This window comes from Thalassophryne amazonica, chromosome 19 (genome assembly GCF_902500255.1).
Source record: "Thalassophryne amazonica chromosome 19, fThaAma1.1, whole genome shotgun sequence".
Classification (NCBI taxonomy): Eukaryota; Metazoa; Chordata; class Actinopteri; order Batrachoidiformes; family Batrachoididae; genus Thalassophryne; species Thalassophryne amazonica.
In genome coordinates, this window is record NC_047121.1 from 49,575,350 (window position 1) to 49,598,078 (window position 22,729).

Genomic DNA, 22,729 nt, shown 5'->3' on the forward strand with positions numbered 1-22,729 from the left:
CGCATGCACGTTGATGTCCACAAGATGTCTTGTAAATTACTCCAAAGGTGTTATCAGGTTACAAAAACAGCGTTTTCAGTAGGCCTCCACCCTATTAAACACCCACCCCTGTGACTTCTATTTAGGTGTGACTTATATACAAAAAAAAAAAAACATGCATTTGTTAGTCATAATAATTATAGAAACTATGTATATAGAGGGTTTTCAATCATGTGACCGATTTGCTGCAGGACAGGTGCTGTAGCCATTCTGGATTACAAGGAGGCTGACGCGTGATAGAAAAATGAAGAGAATGTACGGTTATTACGAGGCTTTAAATCCTCGAGATAAAGCTATTTATCGTGATAGATGTGTAGCAGTTGGTTCAGTGGATCCGTATCTTATACCAGATAGTGAGTTTAGTGTTAATGTAACGAACTGGCCGACCGTGTCACACTGCGATATTGTGAACTAGGAAGCTACCGACCAGGTCAGCCTCGCCGGCCTCCTGCAGATCATCACAGCGGAGCTCTGAAAGCGGAGGTCAGTCTTGAAGTCCTGAGCGATTTCTCTCACCAGGCGCTGGAAGGGCAGCTTGTGGATAAGCAGCTCAGTGCTCGAGGACCACAATGTAAATAAGCATCCGTATTGGAAGCGTTCTTGTGTTATCCTCTGCAGTATTTTTATGTATTGTTATATAATTTTATTGCCGAATAAAATAAAATTCTGGGAGCAGTGGATTTCTGTTAGCGGCAGCGCCACGGTGCCGTGAGGCTTCTTCACACCGACGTTGAAACTTCTGCAATTGTTGGCCAAATGCACGAAGTGTAATCACAGTGGCCACCGCGTCGTAATCCAGAATGGCCACGGGACATAAAATGACGTGACAAATACGTCCCATGAAAACCCTCTATACTACTTTCACAGGGATGAAAACACTAAACAAAATAAACTCCAATAATAAAAGAATACATGCCAATACTAAGAATTACATGATAACAATGCCCCCAAAATACCAAATTAATTAGCTAATCCAGAAAAAGGCTACGAGTTATACGGTATGCTAGCAGAGCTACATCAGTACTTGTGGTGCAGAAGGTTGAATTGGTTTTTCACAACATTTATTTATTTTTTAGATTACACTATGCTCATTTAGTTGATTTAACTCTAACCACATTCATTCCACTTAAAAGTTAACTAACGTTCTATTAACTTCTATTATCACAGGAAGCTTGAATACGCTTCATGTTATTGCAGCTGTGCCAATCCAGGTTCCTCGTGAAAAAGAAAAATCCAGCAGCTTCGTGTTGCTTGTGTTCATTGCTGATTCATAGTGGTGCCATTAGCTGAAATAAGGCACATTTCAGTTGTCAGGTTTGTTTTAAAAGGGAGTGTGTGGAGAGGACTGAATCGCACCTTCGGCATCCAGTGCACACTGGGATATGAGGTGTTCAAGGACATGCAGGCTGTGTGCAAGAACTGTCTACCTTTGGCTCCTCAGGTCCTTTAAAGTTCTTTACAGTGGAAGTGAATGAAAGGTGGGGAGAACCACATCTGCTCAGATCTAGTCTTTCTTCAAATCAGGCGACCCATAAGAGGCAACATCGGCTCTGGAACCCAATGAAAGTTGATCCAGATGGACTTGTAGAACCGTGGGAGCTCCACCATCACTGTTGACCAGAGCACCGTAGGAGAAACAACCGTTGTTGTTGGGATGAGCGACCTGAGTGACCTCGTTGCAATGAATAGTCGGGACACCTGAGAACACAATGTTTGCTTGTGATAAAACAACTTCAAATAATCTGCATTCTTAAGGCTACCATTTTCTGGTTTAGTGATCAGAAACTGTTTCCTGGTGAAGCTTTAAATATATCGTATTTACTCTATTAAAGGTCCCCACCATACTAACGCCCACCCCTGACGTTTGTTGGCAAATTGCACGTAGTGAAATTGTGAATTCCTGAGAGAACAGAGTAAAATGAAATAGTACTACCTCACTGCCACAACAAAACACAAGTGATCCATTAAGTTCACAATTTGTGGCTAGTGTCCAGGACTGTTATAGTCCTCCTCTGCCAAAGTCTTGGCTTCATCTTCACTTTCCTCCACATCCGACTTCAAACTTCAAATACCAGACAATTGAGGCTCTTAAGTTCTGGTTTCCATGTTGCTTATGCAGCTGCAGTGCCTTGTATTTCAGTCTTCCCTGTCACACGGACGCCAGCAGTTTTACTTTCGTGGAACCATTTTATCAGCTCCTTTTCAATGTCCTCATAACGCATTTTCTTCCACCTACCAGGCAGCCGTTTTACTGTTTTGCCAAGGGGTCAGAAGCTTATCCTTGTTCCTACATCACTCCCGGATGTGTTTCCTATCAATGAGGAAAATCCGAGCAGCATGGTGCTTTCCCTTCTCTTCCACTTCTTTCATGACTTTTAGCTTGAATGCTGCCACGTAGCAATGTTTGCGAAGAGCCATTTTTTATAATTGTGTAGCAGCTACTGCATGCAGAAAAATAATTCATTTCGAGTCTGCACTGCTTCTCTTGCATGCAGCACACATGTCCATATGTACCGTAAGGCCGTACTGTGTACAGCATGCATGTAAGCACACGCACGCAAACAATCATCAATAAACACCCCCCTTCACAAAAGTTGCAAGCTCCTTGGGTGTTTAATAGAGTAAATACAGTATAACAGTTTTCAATCCTGCATTAGTTCATACCCACCATCAGTCATATTCATGGTCACATATGGTTCAAAAGTCTTGCACTTTTTCCTGTTTTTGGTAATAAGGAAGACGCCGAGGAAGCAGACTGCAGCTCTGAACACAGGACAGACATCACTCACCACTTTTGAGTCAGAATTTCAAATTCACGCACCTGCATACTGAGACATTATATGTGTTATCATTTGGTAATATCATTAGAAACACTCACCCCAGTAAAAATATGGAGATGTGAAGGATGTCATCATGGTTAAACTCCAAGTAAAAGACAGCTCCTAAAAGAAAAACAGAAAGAAAACTGATGATTTTCATGTAACAACACAGAGATGTGTAAGGAAAAATAAAAACAGCTGTACTCATCATGAGCTCCATCATGGCGTCTCTGTCCTGGTCGCTAGTCAAACTACATTTATCTCACTCTACATCTGATTGAAAAATAAGCTGCTATTTAACAAATGCAGCGGGACTCGAGGCTCAAACTGTAACTCACCAGCTGTGATGGCAAAGGCGGTAGAGAGGATGTAGTTGACGCCGGCGATCTGACAGGTGTCATGCAGCTTGCACGCTTGGGACAGAAATCTGAGAAGAAATTGATATAAAACTGAATACCGTAACAGGCAGCACGGTGGTAGCCGTGGTAGCACTGTTGCCTCACAGCAAGAAGAACATGGAATCAATTTCCACCTGTGGCATTTCTGTGTGGAGTTTGCGCGTTCTCCCCGTGTTTGCGTGGGTTCCTCCGGGTGCTCCGGCTTCCTCCCACATCCAAAGATACGCAGGTTAGGTGGATTGGAAACTTTAAATTGTAGGTGTGTGTGCAGGTGTGAATGTGTTTGTCTGTCTATATGTGGCCCTGTGACAGACTGGCGTCCTGTCCAGGGTGAACCCTGCCTCACACCCTATGACTGCTGGTATAGGCTCCGGCTGGTACCCATTTACAGCTGGGTGGACTGAGACAATGTAGATGGAGTGTCTTGACCACAGACAGGTAGCATAAGCGGGAAGTGCACTCAGGTCTACATATTAACAGGGCTTCTGTACATTTCCTGCACATTTCAATGCAAAATTTAGTAAAAATAAATAAATAAAAATTGTCAGAAATGCATGATTTTTTTTTCATTGACCTTTCAGTATTAATCTATAAAAATTTAGATTTTAAAAGTTTTAGAGTTCTTGAGTTTTAAGATGCAAAAGGTTTTATTGTATGGATGGACAGAAAAACAGCCATTTTTCTTGACAAGTACAACTTGTAGTTGTGAATTTGTGCACAGATTTCAGACTGAATAACTTTTAATTCATTTATATAGCGCCAAATCACAACAAAGTTGCCTCAAGGCGCTTCACACAACTAAGGTCTAACCTTACTGACCCCCACAGCAAGCTGCTTGGGCCATGCTACTGACACAATTTACAAAATTCGCAAACGAATATACAGGAAATTGTGCCAGTGTACAGGACAGGAAGGTTGCAGAAACAGACAACGCACCCATCTCTGGATGGAGCCGCACCTCAAACAAAGAGGAAATAAAACAGAATTGGACATCAGAAAGACAACAATTACAGTATAATTTGTCAGCATTAAGCAACAAGAAAAACAGAAGAAATACTAAGGTGTTCGCCCGCCACTAGCCCTAAGCTTCACTAAAAGACCCAGAATTTAGATAAAGTTGAGACCGTGGCCTACTTTGTTTACTAATAGAATGAATTTAAAAGGGTAAAAAGCATAGTAACATACTATGCCAGCCATACAAATGGGAAAGTAAGTGCATCTTAAGTCTGGACTTGAAAGTCTCTACAGAATCTGACTGTTTTATTGATGCAGGGAGATCATTCCACGGAACAGGGGCACAATAAGAGAAAGCTCGGTGACCCGCAGACTTTTTATTCACCCTAGGGACACAAAGTAGTCCTGCACCCTGACAACGCAGAGCCCGGGCCGGTAGGTGTATGTAAGGTTTAATTAGGTCAGCTAAGTAAGAAGGTGCCAGTCTATGAACAATTTTATGGGCTAGTAGCAGAACCTTAAAGTCTGATCTCACAGGGACAGGAAGCCAGTGAAGAGATGCCAAAATGGGTGTAATATGGTCAAACTTTGTGCTTCGTGTCAAAAGTCTGGCAGCAGCATTTTGAACCAATTGGAGACCCCTAATGCTGGACTGCGGTAAACCAGAAAATAAAGTAATGTCTAAGGTGTATTTGTGCCAAATTTGGTGCTTGCATCACCATTTGAAGGATTCCTCTGTAAATATTCATATCTGCTGCACTATTACAGAGAAATATAAAGATGAATTGTGAAGTGGATCCAGTACTTTTTCCAACTTAAAAAAAAAGAAAAAAAAAAAAAAAGCACAAGACAATGGGTAACTGTTTGAGCACAAAAAGTGTTGGTACAGCCATGTGCTCTTCATTTGCCATTCCAGTTTTTGTTTTAATTTTTTTTTTTGGCCATATCCAGGCTCCCTATCCAAGTTAGGAATGTATTCACTAACTGACAGACAACAGTCTTGTCACAGCTTTCACACACTCCCTGCTCTAATGAAATGCCTCTGCACTCACCTGGCTTGGAAGATCACCGACACAACCATGCATACCAAGAAAACACTGAAGATGGGGTAGTTGAGCTGCATGCTGCCCTCGACAGTGAGAACCAACATTCCTGACACCGCCTTCACTGTGATCACTGTGACAGAGCCTGTGTGTCAAATCAAAGCAAGCAGTCAGTAATGAACCATTGCACAATCAGCACAGGCCGAGTGCGCCGGCTGTTTTTTCCCTTTGAACACATATGCAATCTGTGGCGTGAAGTACAACAGCTCAATTGACTGGCTTAATGCTGCACACTCACCCAGCAAAGCCACCAGCAGCAGAATAATAACGAGGTAGCTAGCGCTGTGCTGTTTGTAGAAGTATAAGAGAAGGCAGAACGTGATAATCTCCAGGAACTGTCGATAAAGACGAGAAGGACACTCTGTTAATATGAAAATCGAACCACAGCACAAACTGTGCTGGTGCTGGAAGATTTGTGCAGAATAATACACGTCAACAAGGCCGGAAAATCTGTTTACTTCATTGCAGGCTTGTGAGACAACTGACCACAAATCAAATAACAGCAGGTGAGCCCAGTTAACATGCACGAGTTGGGGTCCACAAAAGCAGAGTCAAGGAAGTTGACCACAAAAAACTTGAAATCATCTTACAACCCCAATTCCAATGAAGTTGGGATGTTGTGTAAAATGTAAATAAAAACAGAAAGCAATGATTTGCAAATCCTCTTCAACCTAAAAAAGCTGGGACAGTGGTATGTTTACCACTGTGTTACATCACCTTTCCCTCTAACAACACTCAATAAGTGTTTGGGAACTGAGGACACTAATTGTTGAAGTTTGTAGGTAGAATTCTTTCCCATTTTTGCTTAATGTACAACTTCAGTTGTTCAACAGTCCGGGGTCTCTGTTGTCATATTTTGTGCTTCATAATGCTCCACACATTTTCAATGGACAACAGGTCTGGACTGCAGGCAGGCCAGTCTAGTACCCGCACTCTTTTACTACGAAGCCACGCTGTTGTAACACATGCAGAATGTGGCTTGGCATTGTCTTGCTGAAATAATCAGGGACGTCCCTGAAAAAGACGTTGCTTGGATGGCAGCATGTGTTGCTCCAAAACCTGGATGTACCTTTCAGCATTGATGGTGACATCACAGATGTGTAAGTTGCCCATGCCATGGGCACTAACACACCCCCGTACCATCACAGATGCTGGCTTTTGAACTTTGCGCTGGTAACAATCTGGATGATCTTTTTCCTCTTTTGTCCGGAGGACACGACGTCCATGATTTCCAAAAACAATTTGAAATGTGGACTCATCAGACCACAGCACACTTTTCCCACTTTGCATCTGTCCATTTCAAATGAGCTCGGGCCCAGAGAAGGCGGCGGTGTTTCTGGATATTGTTGATGTATGGCTTTCGCTTTGCATGGTAGAGTTTTAACTTACACTTGTAGATGTAGCGATGAACTGTGTTAACTAACAATGGTTTTCTGAAGTGTTCCTGAGCCCACGCGGTAAGATCCTTTACACAATGTCGGTTTTTAATGCAGTGCCGCCTGAGGGATCGAAGGTCACGGGCATTCAATGTTTGTTTTTAGCTTTGCCGCTTACGTGTAGAAAGTTCTCCAGATTCTCTGAATCTTCTGATTATATTATGGACTGTAGATGATGGAATCCCTAAATTCCTTGCAATTGAATGTTGGGAACCATTGTTCTTAAAGTGTTGGACTATTCTTTTCACGCAGTTATTCACAAAGTGGTGATCCTCGCATCATCTTTGCTTGTGAACGGCTGAGCCCTTTGGGGATGCTTCTTTTATACCCAATCATAACACTTACCTGTTTCCAATTAACCTGTTCACCTGTGGAATGTTCCAAACAAACATGTGTTCTTTGAGCATTCATCAATTTTACCAGTCATTTGTTGCCACTATCCCAGCTTTTTTGAAATGTGTTGCAGGCATCCATTTCAAAATGAGCAGATATTTGCACAAAAACACACACACAAAAAAAAAATCTATCAGTTTGAAGATTAATTATCTTGTCTCTGTGGACTATTCCATTGAATATAGGTTGAAGAGGATTTGCAAATCATTGTATTGTTTTTATTTACATTTTACACAATGTCCCAACTTTATTGGAACTGGCGATGTACCTTGCCATATTATAATAGTCTTGACCATTTGAAGCATGATTCCTTCCTGGATGGTGATGATTTCTTCATCTCAAGTGGGTTGAGAATGTTTTTTCCTCCCTCTAGATGCTGCACATCAGCAATGACGGGACTGTCAGTGTGGACGATTCTAGACAATTCAAAGTTTTTGGATGTGACTCTTTAGATCCTTACTGCCGGTTCAGGCTGGGCAGGAATTTACGCGTGTATAAATTCCTGCCCAATCTGAAGCTGCAGTAAGGATAGTCTAAATTTTTGGCGCCCACTTGACCACGAGTAAAGCCAAATCATGACTTATGCGTGCGCAAGTTAACGGGGCTCACCTATACTATGTTATTTTAACTGAGACTGTCAGTGTTGTTGACTACACTTCTTTTCTCAAGTTTTGGCTGCAGTTCATAACACTCATTTCTTACTGTGCGAGCTACAAGTTGTGGTGGGTACAGTTTGGCTAACGGCTAATTAGCCACGCTAACTTTTTCATTTGCAGACTGGCTTTTCAGCTACCTTTTTTTTCTAACAATTTTTAAAAAAGAAAGTTTAACAGTCAAAAATTTTTGTAAACCCTAAAATAAAATCATACGCATGCGCCTGTTGGAGCTTGTATGCTAACTGAGTAAGTGAAAATTGATATTGCGCGAAGGCAACAGGATGTCAAGCCAGAACAGAGGCATTAATTGGATTTGTGCTCATCCATGATTTAACCTCACTCAAACAATCCAATAATGGCTGCACTGGGTCATTACCTAATGACCTTAGAGGCAGGTAAATCTAGAGGTGATGGTCTAGTAGTTAAGCGTTGGGCTCCAGACCAGAGGATCCTCCGTTCAAATCCCAGCCTGACTGGAAAATCACTAAGGGCCCATTTTTATTGTACAGCACTTTGGTTGACTGCCATCATTTTAAATGTGCTTCCGAAATAAAGTTTGAGTTGACTTGAGTGCTGCTGTCATTGTGTATGTGTTTTCTCAGCACAGGGTGGAAATAAAGCAGAGCAAATTTGAATATGCAAAGAATTAAAAAAAAAACTACTGATGCGCACAGAGCCTAGGGCATTATTTTAAGTCAATTTAAATACTTTACCAGATACAAAAGAACAGGCCATCCAACGATGTGTTTGATAATGTTGTCTGCGCTGAGCCTTTCATGAGAGTTTGGTCCAAATGTTATAACCAGGTAGCTTCCTCCTATAGTCAGTAAACAGCCCAGGATGGACAGCCCATAGCGCTCTGAAATAACACACAGCACACAACCGCTGACATGTCAAGTAGGAAGTTTTCTTATCATAAAAAAAAAAAAATCACAAAAATCTTTACAACCGTTCTTATAAGAGCCCAGAGTTCCATTACAAAAAATGTGTACTGCATTTAGCAATATTAGACACATTTTTAATCATTGAAGCTGATGAGGCATCATGTAGCATTCCAAAATCAGACAGGCTGAGTAAGTCTTTGCATCTAAACGCACTTCTTCACATTCCTGTATACGTCATTGACGCTACATAATATGCTGAACTTACTTGCAAATTCCTTTGGATTAGATCTCTCACACAGGAAAATAAAACCCAAAATTGAGCTTGCTGAAAATAAGACAATAATATTAAGTAACAGACAAGGATGACTATTTATCACGATAAACATTGGACAATATACAATATTAGGATATGTCACAAGTACTCACCCAGCACAGATATGGCATTAAGAACTGCTACAATAACGAGGGGAGCAAAGGCGTAGGAGACAAAGTTTGCTGCCTCTCCCAGCAAGGTCAGCAAAAAACCACACCACCAAGTTTTAGAGTGATAGAAGGCACGTGGGTCCTTTCTTTCACCTCGTTTCACATGGCTGTATTTCTGTAGGAAAAAGTATCGATATAAAATATAATAGCAGTAAAAGGCAACAAACACAGAAAGCAAACATATTAAGACTCAAATCAAGGAAACAAGATGAAAGGGTTTCACTGTAGTGATGTTATCAAAGGGGAATGCATATGAGATGGACAAAAGACAAAAGTAATCATATGTCGTTGATAAGGTGACAATGACTTCTGCTGAAAGCTGATAAAGGACTTTCCCAGCCGGCCCAATGTGTTTTTCTTACAAACAGAATGTAAAGCTGGTGGACATAAGGTCAGCTGGGTCATTATGATTTGGTTTGTCCGGGACTCCATTCCTTGGACAGCTGTGGTTCTGGTGGAAAGTGGGTTGCAGCTGAACAACACACTCAACTCTAACTGCGAACAGTGTGCATAGTCCTGGGATCAGTGTGTGTGTGTGTGTGTGTGTGTGTGTCACTGTGTGTACAAGGGTCAATACACGACATCACTACAAAGTAGGGCTGCAACTAACAGTTATTGTCATATTTGATTAATCTGGTGATTGTGTTCTCGACTGACTGATTAGTTATTTGGTCCATAAAATGGTGAAAAATATCAATCAGTGTTTCCAAAATTCCAAGACAACATCTTCAAAGGTCTTCAAAGATATTCAAATTATCATCACAAAGGAGGACAGAAACAAAGGAGGGTTTATGTGACCACCAAAACAACATTCACATTTAAGAACCTGATATCAAAGAATTATTCATTTAAAAGACTAAAAATGGTTAATCGATTTTGGAAAATAGTTGGCGATTATGTTAGTGGTCAGTTTGGACTGCTGATCGGACAATAAAAAGTAAAAGAAAGAAAAGATGACACCTCTGGTTATGTGACATTTTACAGACTGAGTGATTCACCAAATATACAATGTTAATTGGCACAGCACTGTGTGTACATGTGTGTGTGTGTGTGTGTACATGTGTGTGTGTGTGTGTGTGTGTAATTTGTACCTGAATACTTAAGGAGATGCTGACAAACACGTTTCCAAAAATGGCAAGCAAACTCCCAATTAGATTCTCCTAAAGAAGGCAGGGAGAGTTGAGTTACAGACAAAACCTAAGTAAAGTGTTCGATCTGCGTTCGAACGTCATGATAAAGGGAAGCGTTTGACTTTTTGTTTCCAAACACTGCATTTGACAACATATGTTGTAAATCATCAGTCACTGTTCTGTAAAATTACATACTGTTCCACAGGGAACAATACAATATCATGTCTCATGTAATATTTAAAGATTTGTTACAAAAACTTGACATTTAAAAGTATTATAAATAAAGAGTATGAGTGCGTCTCACCATGTAGGAGCTTCCACTGTAATCCATCCTGCTGGCCGTCACACGCGACTTAACAAATGTCTTTAGCTGCCAAACATAAAAAAAAAACCTAATATCTCATGGGTTCTTTAACTTTTCTTTGGACATTAAACTACTTTAGCTCTTTTTTTCTTTTGCGTCGCTCCATTTTTAGAAGGTGCATCTCACTTCCGGATCGAGTCCACCTGTTTCAGGCGGCGTCATGACGCACAACAGATACGTGTGAATCACGTGATCGAGAACAGCAACGGCGACTTTTATTTTGTAAGGTAAAAGAATAATTAATAAATAAAGCTTTATAATTATTTAGCAATTAATTATTTGTTTTATATTATTGTCGAAACTATTTTGTAATTTACGTCTACAGTCTTTGGTGCAAATACAAAAATACATGAACAAATTGTTATAATAATAATAATAATCTTCATCTTCTTAATTTCTTATAAGAAAGCTATTAAAGAATTTTTATGTCACAAATTTTACTCAGCAACTGGAATGATTTTATGTATTATTAGACCTATTTCTACATGTTTTACTACTATGTTATACACTAAAGACCTGTTTAAGAAAGATGCTAAATAATGTTTTATGACACAATTCTTAGTCAACGACCGGAATGATTTTATGTATTATTAGACCTATAATCATAAAATATATTCTCCTTGTTTGTACTAGATTTTTATAGACTACAGACCCATCTAAGAAAGTTTTTAAAGAATTTTTTATGTCACACATTTTAGCCAAGAAATGGAATGATTTTATGTATTATTTGACCTATTTCTACCTGTTTTTACAACTATGTTATACACTAAAGACATTTTTAAGAAAGTTTTTAAAGATTTTTTTTTTTTTTTTTTTTTGCCACAAATTTTAGTCATGACTGGAATGATTTTATGTAGTATTACACCAATTATCTGTTATTATTACCATGTTATACACTAAGGACCCTTTTAAGAAAGTTGTTAAAGAATTTATTTATGTCAGAAGTTTCAGTCAATGACTGGAAAGTATTTTAGACTTATTCTGCTAACCCTGATTTTGTTTTGTTTCTTTTTGTACTTGTTTTGTTTTTTGTTTGTTTGTTTGTTTGTTTGTTTTTATCCAGAGCATAACAATGGTATGCTTTATTTTAGAGTGCATGCGTTGGAGGTGGAGTGTAGGGCCTTTGTAGCTAGTACAATGGTGAAGTTCCTTTTAAGGAGATCGGAATCAGCGGACAGGCCTACAGACAAGCCATGAAAGAGTTGGCCAACACCTCCCTGAGGCGAACAGCTAACTGAAGGACACACACCCAGGCTTGATCACCCTGTGGTGGGCCTGCCGCCTGCCTCAGCAGAGGGTGTATTGCGATAATTGGCTGAAAGGCCGAAACACCCCATGATGCTGATGTACACAGCTGACGATGTGTCCCACTGGTAAAGCCTAATATAGCAGCCATCCATCAAACACTTCCAGAAAAGTGGTGCAAACATTATGGGATTGTAACATCTAGTCCTTTTAGTAAACTTTGCTATCCCTGGCAATGGTTGTTTCATGTATTTTATGTACATGTACATGTTTATTGCCAAATGAAATCTAATATAATAATGTGTATTTTGTCATCATCATCGAGTGGAGGGGGGAGCTAAAATAATTTAGATTATATCGAATTTTATTAATCCCTTGGGAAGATTCCCTCGGGGAAATTGAGGTTGCAGCAGCATTGTATAGCAGCACACAGGGTAAGAAGCACACAGAGTATCAAACGTGTGACCCGAGGACCTATCTTTGTAGCCGGGACAGCGGTGGGATTCGAACACCGGACTGTTCGAACTGAAGATGAAAACTCTACCACATCAGCCAAAGGGGAATTCCCCGCTAGGCAAGATAGGAGGAAAATCTTTTCAATCCGGACTTTACCTTGCTACATATTTCCCCACCATTTTTGACTTTGTCCCGAAGTCACAGGTGCATTTAAGCATGTTCTGTGACTACCCAGTCAACTGCCATATCCTGCCGACAATGCCAGTTTGTGACTGGAGGACCTATTTTTGTGGCCGGGATGGTGGTGGGATTCGAACACTGGACTGCTCGAACTGAAGATGAAAAGTCTACCAGGTCAGCCAAAGGGGAATTCCCCACTAGCTAAGCTAGCAGGAACATCTTTTCAATCTGGGCTTCACCTTGCTACAAAAGTGAAAGCAAAAAACAATTTGTAAAATGTAAATACAAATATAAATACCAGAAATGTTGCTCGCTACTACTGTTCCTCTCCTTCCCGTCCCCTGTCTTCCTGTTACTCCTCCACCCCCTGAGTGAGGAATTGTGCAGTTGTACATTTTACAGTTATATGTTGCACATTTGGGCAGCACGGCGGCTTGGTGGTTAGCACTGTTGCCTCACAGCGAGAAGGTTGTGGGTTCAATTCCCGTGGCCTTTCTGTGTGGAGTTTGCATGTTCTCCCCGTGTTTGCGTGGGTTTCCTCCGGGTGCTCCGGTTTCCTCACATCCAAAGACATGCGGATTAGGTGGATTGGATTCTTTAAAATTGTCCGTAGGTGTTTGTGTGGGTGTGTCTGTGTTTGTTTGTCTATTTGTGGCCCTGCGACAGACTGGCGTCCTGTCCTGGGTGTACCCCGCCTCGTGCCCTATGACTGCTGGGATAGGCACCAGCCCCCCGCGACCCTTAATTGGACTAAGCGGTAGAAGATGGATGGATGGATGGATGGATGTTGTACATTTAGAACATAAATGCAATACCTTGTATATAATATTTAAAAAATATAAAACAATAGTCAGTTACAAAAGGCTGCAGACTTTGAGGAGTTCTAAATAAACCTCCTCTCACAACATCAGAACAGAAGTAATCGACATATCTCAACTCAACTCTGCTGCGTATCTGTAAATAAAAGTTAATTTTAAAACAGTATGGTGCTGAACACTGTGTATTAGTTTTTTCTTTAATTTATAATATTTGTGAATATATTTTTCAATGTACACACTGACCTCCGGCATTTTTATTGCAGTTGTTCTTGGTTAAAATAAAATGATTTTTTTTTTTTTTTTTTTTTTTTTACTTCTTGGGCTGTGGTTCCTTTTTAAAGGTTACTGGGGTCATGGAAAAGCCTGTACTTGTCCACTTTCCTTTGTTTGGGTAGAAGGTATTAACATCTGTTTGCACAGTTTTATTACACAAACATGTTTAATTGCGCATCAGAAGCCCGTCCTTGTTCACAGAGAGACCTATATTGAGTTGGTTTAATTTGACTAACACCATTGGCATGTATATTTTGTCTTTGTGTCCTTGCAGTGGTGAAGCGGGATCATGTCAATGAGACAGGACCTGTGGAAAAAACAAAAGAGGGTGTGAAGTACTGTTTGGAAAGACAGATGAGAATTTCCCTTTGTGAAAAGAAAGAAATCAGATGAGCAACTGATGAGTCATTGCATCCACTTAACATGACGGAGGTATGATTACATTTATATTTTCCACACACGCACACACACACAAAATATGAAATTTGTGCTGGGATAGGCTCCAGCAACCTCCCTTGCCCCGTGACCCTTAATTTGAGTGAGTATAGAAAAAGGATGGAAAATATGGGTGCGTATTCATGAAAGGTCCAGCAGATGGCAGCACAGCATGTGATATCTGCCTTTACATACAAACTCTGGGGGGGACAATGACATTCCAAAGCACAGGTGTTTCAAAATAGTTTTTCAAGTTTGCTGTAACACCCCGTTTACACAGAGTTCACGACCAAGTTGCGATGGAAAAATGGCCTCTGCTCGCAGCCACTCTCACAGACTCCCACCGGGGTTGCAGGCTGGTCACAGTGTGGTCTCTATGGTTGGAAAAAAAGGATCCCTCTTGGTCTCATCATTCTGGACCTGTGAGGAATATCCGAGTGGACACTATTCGAGAAATTAAGCTGGTTTTCGGTGAAACGTTTAACGGCTGATGAGAGATTATGGGGTGTTTCTGTCGCTGTAAGGACTTCCCACAGAGCGGGACATCGTGCAGCGCTTCCAGGCGCCGTCGTCGGCCTGTTTCGACCTGAAAACATCCTAATTTAAGGCTTAATTCACCCAGGACGTCGTGAGAGAACAGAGAAGATTCAGAAGAGGCCGGCATGAGGACTTTATGCGGACATTCCACTGTTTAAGGACATTTTTTAATGAAAGACATGCGCGCAAATTCACCGAGTCATTTCCGTGACGACTCGGCAAATCTGTGTGCGCCGCGACAGGAAAAACACCTCCGTGTTGAAAACCATTTGTAAAATTCAGGCGGCTTTTGATGGCTTTCAACAAGTGAGTAACTGAGAAATTGTTTAACAGCTTGGGGATGTTCCAACTTGCCCGTTAAGGTTTCCAACGGAGGTGTTTTTCCTGTCGCGACCCCACGCGGTCGGGTCCGGCCCGATATGCGACTCTGCCCTCACGTTCTTTCATTACAAAATGTCCGTTAACAATGGAATGTCCGAATAAACTCCTCATGCCGACTTCTTCTGAAAGTTCTCTGTTCTCTGACGACTTACTGGGTCAACAGAGCCTGAAATGTGGAAGTTTTCAACTTGAAACGGCGAGACGCTGCCGCCTCTAAGCGCAGATCGCCGTCAGGCGCCGTGGGCCGTCCTTACAGCGACACTACCAGACCAAAATCTCTCATCAGCCGTTAAAATTTTTACCGAAAACCAGCTGAATTTATCGAATGGTGTCCACTCAGTTGTGCCTTACAGTTTTGAAAAAATTTTGATCAAACAAAGCAGCAGTCTCTGAGCCATTCCTAAACAATGAAAAAATCAACGAGAGGGTGGGCCACTCCTCACTCAAAGACTGCCCACAGGCGAATGACGTAACCGACAGGCGTGAAAAAACTCTCGCATGCCCACGAGGGTTCAAGCATGTCTGATGTAATCACACGTGATTCAAATCCATATGGTTTTTGAAAAAAATAATAAGGTCGGATACTTTTCTAATAGACCTCGTACATGTTTCTCATATATTATGCAAAAGCTAGCGTGACATAAACACTTCTAAAATTGAAAACGCTGTTTTTAGAACCTAATAACACCTCCAAACTTATTATTTTGCGGACTTTAGCATGGTGATGTCACAGGCTTGTAGCTAGCATCAAAACTTTGTTTTGTTTCTGTGTAAATATATCCTCTTTGTCATATATATCCTCTTTGCTTGCTTGCCTCTACTGGTGGTTGGCTCTCACTGCGGTATTGTATCACTTCCTGTTCCGGAGCACAGCAGTGTTTTTCTGTATCTGTTAGCTGTTTAATCTGCGCAGTTAGATTGATCTAGTTATCTAGATTACGATTTGTTTCCCAGTGTAATCTTTACGTGCCTTAACTAAAGCACTCCTTCTGCTGAATCACCTCTAAATTATTCACTTTGCGTGTTTTTAGGAATCCGCTAGGTTAGCGTAGCTACTAGCTCTTAGCCGATTTAGCATGGCGGCTTCTCCTGTCTCTCCCACACTTTTCTGCTCTGGGTGTGAAATGTTTAGTTATTCCTCGGCCTCCTTTAGCAGTAATGGTACTTGTAATAAGTGTAGCTTATTCGTAGCTTTGGAGGCCAGGCTGGGCGAATTGGAGACTCGGCTCCGCACCGTGGAAAATTCTACAGCTAGCCAGGCCCCTGTAGTCGGTGCGGACCAAGGTAGCTTAGCCGCCGTTAGTTCCCCCCTGGCAGATCCCAAGCAGGCTGACTGGGTGACTGTGAGGAGGAAGCGTAGTTCTAAACAGAAGCCCCGTGTACACCGCCAACCCGTTCACATTTCTAACCGTTTTTCCCCACTCGACGACACACCCGCCGAGGATCAAACTCTGGTTATTGGCGACTCTATTTTGAGAAATGTGAAGTTAGCGACACCAGCAACCATAGTCAATTGTCTTCCGGGGGCCAGAGCAGGCGACATTGAAGGAAATTTGAAACTGCTGGCTAAGGCTAAGCGTAAATTTGGTAAGATTGTAATTCACGTCGGCAGTAATGACACCCGGTTACGCCAATCGGAGGTCACTAAAATTAACATTAAATCGGTGTGTAACTTTGCAAAAACAATGTCGGACTCTGTATTTTTCTCTGGGCCCCTCCCTAATCGGACCGGGAGTGACATGTTTAGCCGCCTGTTCTCCTTGAATTGCTGGCTGTCTGAGTGGTGTCCAAAAAATGAGGTGGGCTTCATAGATAATTGGCAAAGCTTCTGGGGAAAACCTGGTCTTGTTAGGAGAGACGGCATCCATCCCACTTTGGATGGAGCAGCTCTCATTTCTAGAAATCTGGCCAATTTTCTTAAATCCTCCAAACCGTGACTATCCAGGGTTGGGACCAGGAAGCAGAGTTGTAGTCTTACACACCTCTCTGCAGCTTCTCTCCCCCTGCCATCCCCTCATTACCCCATCCCCGTAGAGACGGTGCCTGCTCCCAGACCACCAACAACCAGCAAAAATCTATTTAAGCATAAAAATTCAAAAAGAAAAAATAATATAGCACCTTCAACTGCACCACAGACTAAAACAGTTAAATGTGGTCTATTAAACATTAGGTCTCTCTTCTAAGTCCCTGTTGGTAAATGATATAATAATTGATCAACATATTGATTTATTCTGCCTAACAGAAACCTGGTTACAGCAGGATGAATATGTTAGTTTAAATGAGTCAACACCCCCGAGTCACACTAACTGTCAGAATGCTCGTAGCACGGGCCGAGGAGGAGGATTAGCAGCAATCTTCCATTCCAGCTTATTAATTAATCAAAAACCCAGACAGAGCTTTAATTCATTTGAAAGCTTGTCTCTTAGTCTTGTCCATCCAAATTGGAAGTCCCAAAAACCAGTTTTATTTGTTATTATCTATCGTCCACCTGGTCGTTACTGTGAGTTTCTCTGTGAATTTTCAGACCTTTTGTCTGACTTAGTGCTTAGCTCAGATAAGATAATTATAGTGGGCGATTTTAACATCCACACAGATGCTGAGAATGACAGCCTCAACACTGCATTTAATCTATTATTAGACTCTATTGGCTTTGCTCAAAAAGTAAATGAGTCCACCCACCACTTTAATCATATCTTAGATCTTGTTCTGACTTATGGTATGGAAATAGAAGACTTAACAGTATTCCCTGAAAACTCCCTTCTGTCTGATCATTTCTTAATAACATTTACATTTACTCTGATGGACTACCCAGCAGTGGGGAATAAGTTTCATTACACTAGAAGTCTTTCAGAAAGCGCTGTAACTAGGTTTAAGGATATGATTCCTTCTTTATGTTCTCTAATGCCATATACCAACACAGTGCAGAGTAGCTACCTAAACTCTGTAAGGGAGATAGAGTATCTCGTCAATAGTTTTACATCCTCATTGAAGACAACTTTGGATGCTGTAGCTCCTCTGAAAAAGAGAGCTTTAAATCAGAAGTGCCTGACTCCGTGGTATAACTCACAAACTCGCAGCTTAAAGCAGATAACCCGTAAGTTGGAGAGGAAATGGCGTCTCACTAATTTAGAAGATCTTCACTTAGCCTGGAAAAAGAGTCTGTTGCTCTATAAAAAAAGCCCTCCGTAAAGCTAGGACATCTTTCTACTCATCACTAATTGAAGAAAATAAGAACAACCCCAGGTTTCTTTTCAGCACTGTAGCCAGGCTGACAAAGAGTCAGAGCTCTATTGAGCTGAGTATTCCATTAACTTTAACTAGTAATGACTTCATGACTTTCTTTGCTAACAAAATTTTAACTATTAGAGAAAAAATTACTCATAACCATCCCAAAGACGTATCGTTATCTTTGGCTGCTTTCAGTGATGCCGGTATTTGGTTAGACTCTTTCTCTCCGATTGTTCTGTCTGAGTTATTTTCATTAGTTACTTCATCCAAACCATCAACATGTTTATTAGACCCCATTCCTACCAGGCTGCTCAAGGAAGCCCTACCATTATTTAATGCTTCGATCTTAAATATGATCAATCTATCTTTGTTAGTTGGCTATGTACCACAGGCTTTTAAGGTGGCAGTAATTAAACCATTACTTAAAAAGCCATCACTTGACCCAGCTATCTTAGCTAATTATAGGCCAATCTCCAACCTTCCTTTTCTCTCAAAAATTCTTGAAAGGGTAGTTGTAAAACAGCTAACTGATCATCTGCAGAGGAATGGTCTATTTGAAGAGTTTCAGTCAGGTTTTAGAATTCATCATAGTACAGAAACAGCATTAGTGAAGGTTACAAATGATCTTCTTATGGCCTCGGACAGTGGACTCGTCTCTGTGCTTGTTCTGTTGGACCTCAGTGCTGCTTTTGATACTGTTGACCATAAAATTTTATTACAGAGATTAGAGCATGCCATAGGTATTAAAGGCACTGCGCTGCGGTGGTTTGAATCATATTTGTCTAATAGATTACAATTTGTTCATGTAAATGGGGAATCTTCTTCACAGACTAAAGTTAATTATGGAGTTCCACAAGGTTCTGTGCTAAGACCAATTTTATTCACTTTATACATGCTTCCGTTAGGCAGTATTATTAGACGGTATTGCTTAAATTTTCATTGTTACGCAGATGATACCCAGCTTTATCTATCCATGAAGCCAGAGGACACACACCAATTAGCTAAACTGCAGGATTGTCTTACAGACATAAAGACATGAATGACCTCTAATTTCCTGCTTTTAAACTCAGATAAAACTGAAGTTATTGTACTTGGCCCCACAAATCTTAGAAACATGGTGTCTAACCAGATCCTTACTCTGGATGGCATTACCCTGACCTCTAGTAATACTGTGAGAAATCTTGGAGTCATTTTTGATCAGGATATGTCATTCAAAGCGCATATTAAACAAATATGTAGGACTGCTTTTTTGCATTTACGCAATATCTCTAAAATCAGAAAGGTCTTGTCTCAGAGTGATGCTGAAAAACTAATTCATGCATTTATTTCCTCTAGGCTGGACTATTGTAATTCATTATTATCAGGTTGTCCTAAAAGTTCCCTAAAAAGCCTTCAGTTAATTCAAAATGCTGCAGCTAGAGTACTGACGGGGACTAGACGGAGAGAGCATATCTCACCCATATTGGCCTCTCTTCATTGGCTTCCTGTTAATTCTAGAATAGAATTTAAAATTCTTCTTCTTACTTATAAGGTTTTGAATAATCAGGTCCCATCTTATCTTAGGGACCTCGTAGTACCATATCACCCCAATAGAGCGCTTCGCTCTCAGACTGCAGGCTTACTTGTAGTTCCTAGGGTTTGTAAGAGTAGAATGGGAGGCAGAGCCTTCAGCTTTCAGGCTCCTCTCCTGTGGAACCAGCTCCCAATTCAGATCAGGGAGACAGACACCCTCTCTACTTTTAAGATTAGGCTTAAAACTTTCCTTTTTGCTAAAGCTTATAGTTAGGGCTGGATCAGGTGACCCTGAACCATCCCTTAGTTATGCTGCTATAGACGTAGACTGCTGGGGGGTTCCCATGATGCACTGTTTCTTTCTCTTTTTGCTCTGTATGCACCACTCTGCATTTAATCATTAGTGATCGATCTCTGCTCCCCTCCACAGCATGTCTTTTTCCTGGTTCTCTCCCTCAGCCCCAACCAGTCCCAGCAGAAGACTGCCCCTCCCTGAGCCTGGTTCTGTTGGAGGTTTCTTCCTGTTAAAAGGGAGTTTTTCCTTCCCACTGTAGCCAAGTGCTTGCTCACAGGGGGTCGTTTTGACCGTTGGGGTTTTACATAATTATTGTATGGCCTTGCCTTACAATATAAAGCGCCTTGGGGCAACTGTTTGTTGTGATTTGGCGCTATATAAAAAAATTGATTGAATTGATTGATTGATATATTATGCAAAAGCTAGTGTGACATAAACACTTCTAAAAATGAAAACGCTGTTTTTAGAACCTAATAACACCTCCAAACTTATTATTTCGCGGACTTTAGCATGGTGATGTCACAGGCTTGTAGCTAGCATCAAAACTCTGTTTTGTTTGTGTGTAAATATATCCTCTTTGTCATATATTATGTAAAAGCTAAGGTTTGCTCAAAACTGAAAACGCTGTTATTTTAGCTTGATGATAATGTCCGCTAACTCAAAGCTAACTTCCTGTGAAGTTAAATTTGTTTCATTAATACCTGCAAATGAACAGAGGGTGATCTACAAATATTCCTTGTTTTGCTCAAATTCTGCCTCCTGCAGATGCCGTTAAAATGTAAATATTGTTTTTTGATTGACTGATTTGATTGATTGATTGGTAGAGGAGCTTTATTGAACATGTACAAATTGTACATAAGACAATAGGATCTTAATAATTAATTAAACAACTGCAAATTATAAAGAGCACAATGCTCATATGGCAAGGGTATTTCAGCATCGCGTTTTATTTTTCCTGAAGGTGAAGCCAATAGTAGAAGGTTGATGTTTGGTGTCTGTACATGCCTGTCTGCCTTGCTGCTCAGTCACGTCTGTCACACCAGCGTGACATGCATTCAGTGACCTTAATAACATTTAATGTACCAAAACTTTACAGTTTTTGCAGCTTAGGAAGAATGTACAGGTAAGGAGATTTGTCATGGTTGTCACTCATCCTCATCTTGCATGGTCATTGTTTTTAAGAACTGCCTACTCTATACAGATTTACCATAAGGGACCCTACTGTTTGTGTTCCTTACATACATATTCAGTAACTGACTTCTGTCATGAAAACTGCTTGTAAAAGTGAGGATTTGTATTCAAAATAATCCATATATTTAGTTTGTACAATTACTAGCAATCTCCAAAAATGGATGGACTATGTACAAAAAATGCTTTAATTCCAAAATGGTAAATGCAATATTTTTATTAAACCCCTTGAATTAAAGCTAAAAGTCCACATTTCAAGTGCATCTCTATTGTTTCATTTCAACTCCATTGTGGTGATGCATAGAAGCAAAATTTCAAAAATTGTGTCAGTGTCCAAATACCTATGGACCCAATGATGTAACAGTAATCCGTATCTAGACTCCTGCCTTCTCAATGATACACACTCACAAGACCTGTCTGACCTCTGTTTGACACCCTCACACAATCTAAAGGAAAGCTGAGAAGATGCTGAATTTGGAAGGGGGCGTGGCAAGCAGCAGCTCCCTTCCATTTAAAGCAACAGGCAGAGAAAGAGGATCTTTAATAAAGATCTCGTTTTTAAAGCATTTATCTATGGACTATTTTTTTTATCTGTCTTTGGGTGATACTGCTGAAAACCTGCATAATTTGCAAGCCATAATGTAGATTATAGGCATCTTCTGATTATTCATCATTTCTTATACCTATAATATAAGCTTGTTTGTTTGTTTGTTTTTTGTTCTTTTCCTGCTGTGTGTCAGGCTGAATCTTGCGGAACTGTCCCTCACTTCTCCAGTTGTCAGAGCTTTTCTAGGCTGTACAATCAGTCAGAGATAGCTGCAGGTTGCTATGGAAGAATAGGTTTGCTCAAAAAGCTGCATTTGAATACGGTTTGATTGTGAAAAGATGTTTGTCCTTATGTAGCGTCCAGGAGGTGACTGATTTTTTTTTTTTTGTCTCATTTTCTGTAGAAATGCTATCTGGCAGATTTTGGCCGTGTCTCTCCAAGTGGCTCGCAGGCATTTTTTACATTTATAATATATGGTGAGCAGATTCATAATTCATAAATGCACCACAGGGAGATTCTGCAGATTTCTAAACCTCTCATGTGGATAATCTCTCCTTATTATCCACAGAAGGTCTGTGTGTTACAGTCTGTCTTTGGAGAATTGTTAACGTGAGTCTTTCCTCAATAATCACAGTTTTCAGGTGCAGAGGGAGAACAGATGCTTCCTCCAGGCAGTGATAACAGGTGCGCAAAGGTAAAATATGTAGGTGAGGCATAATGTGATTTTACCATTCAGATACATGAACAGAGATTAAAGAATAGCAAATAAATTAGTTATGTCATTAATACCATAGACCAGGGGTAGGCAACCTGTTCCAGAAAGAGCCATGAGGGTGCAGGTTTTCTTTGGAGCCACTGACTCCACCAGGTGATTTTACTGATTAATATCACTTTGAGCAGATGGAATCAGTTAATCAGTGAAATCACCTGCTGGAGTCAGTGGCTGCAAAGAAAACCTGCACCCTCATGGCTCTT

The 22,729-nt window shown here is 40.7% G+C and overlaps 1 protein-coding gene across 1 annotated transcript; it reads right to left on the bottom strand.

Annotated features, from left to right (window-relative positions):
* Positions 1-738: 738 nt before the first annotated feature.
* nipal3 (NIPA like domain containing 3) lies at positions 739-10,795 on the bottom strand. Its single transcript, XM_034159760.1, has 11 exons — positions 10,600-10,795; positions 10,257-10,325; positions 9,109-9,280; positions 8,948-9,007; positions 8,512-8,657; positions 5,552-5,648; positions 5,263-5,398; positions 3,197-3,285; positions 2,918-2,981; positions 2,708-2,802; positions 739-1,737 (listed from the first exon to the last, which is right to left on the bottom strand). The coding sequence occupies exons 1-11, from the start codon at positions 10,624-10,626 to the stop codon at positions 1,544-1,546; spliced, it is 1,149 nt and encodes a 382-aa protein (XP_034015651.1). The 5' UTR covers positions 10,627-10,795; the 3' UTR covers positions 739-1,543.
* Between the last annotated feature and the right edge of the window lie 11,934 nt (positions 10,796-22,729).

Bases quoted from the DNA above. Each gene is read 5' to 3' on its own strand.
- nipal3 (XM_034159760.1), bottom strand. From the start codon at position 10,626: ATGGATTACAGTGGAAGCTCCTACATG. The intron at 5,649-8,511 runs GTAAAGTATTTA...CTTTATCGACAG, and splicing joins GGCCTGTTCTTTTGTATCTG to TTCCTGGAGATTATCACGTT. The intron at 5,399-5,551 runs GTGAGTGTGCAG...TTTGACACACAG, and splicing joins GCTGCTGGTGGCTTTGCTGG to GCTCTGTCACAGTGATCACA.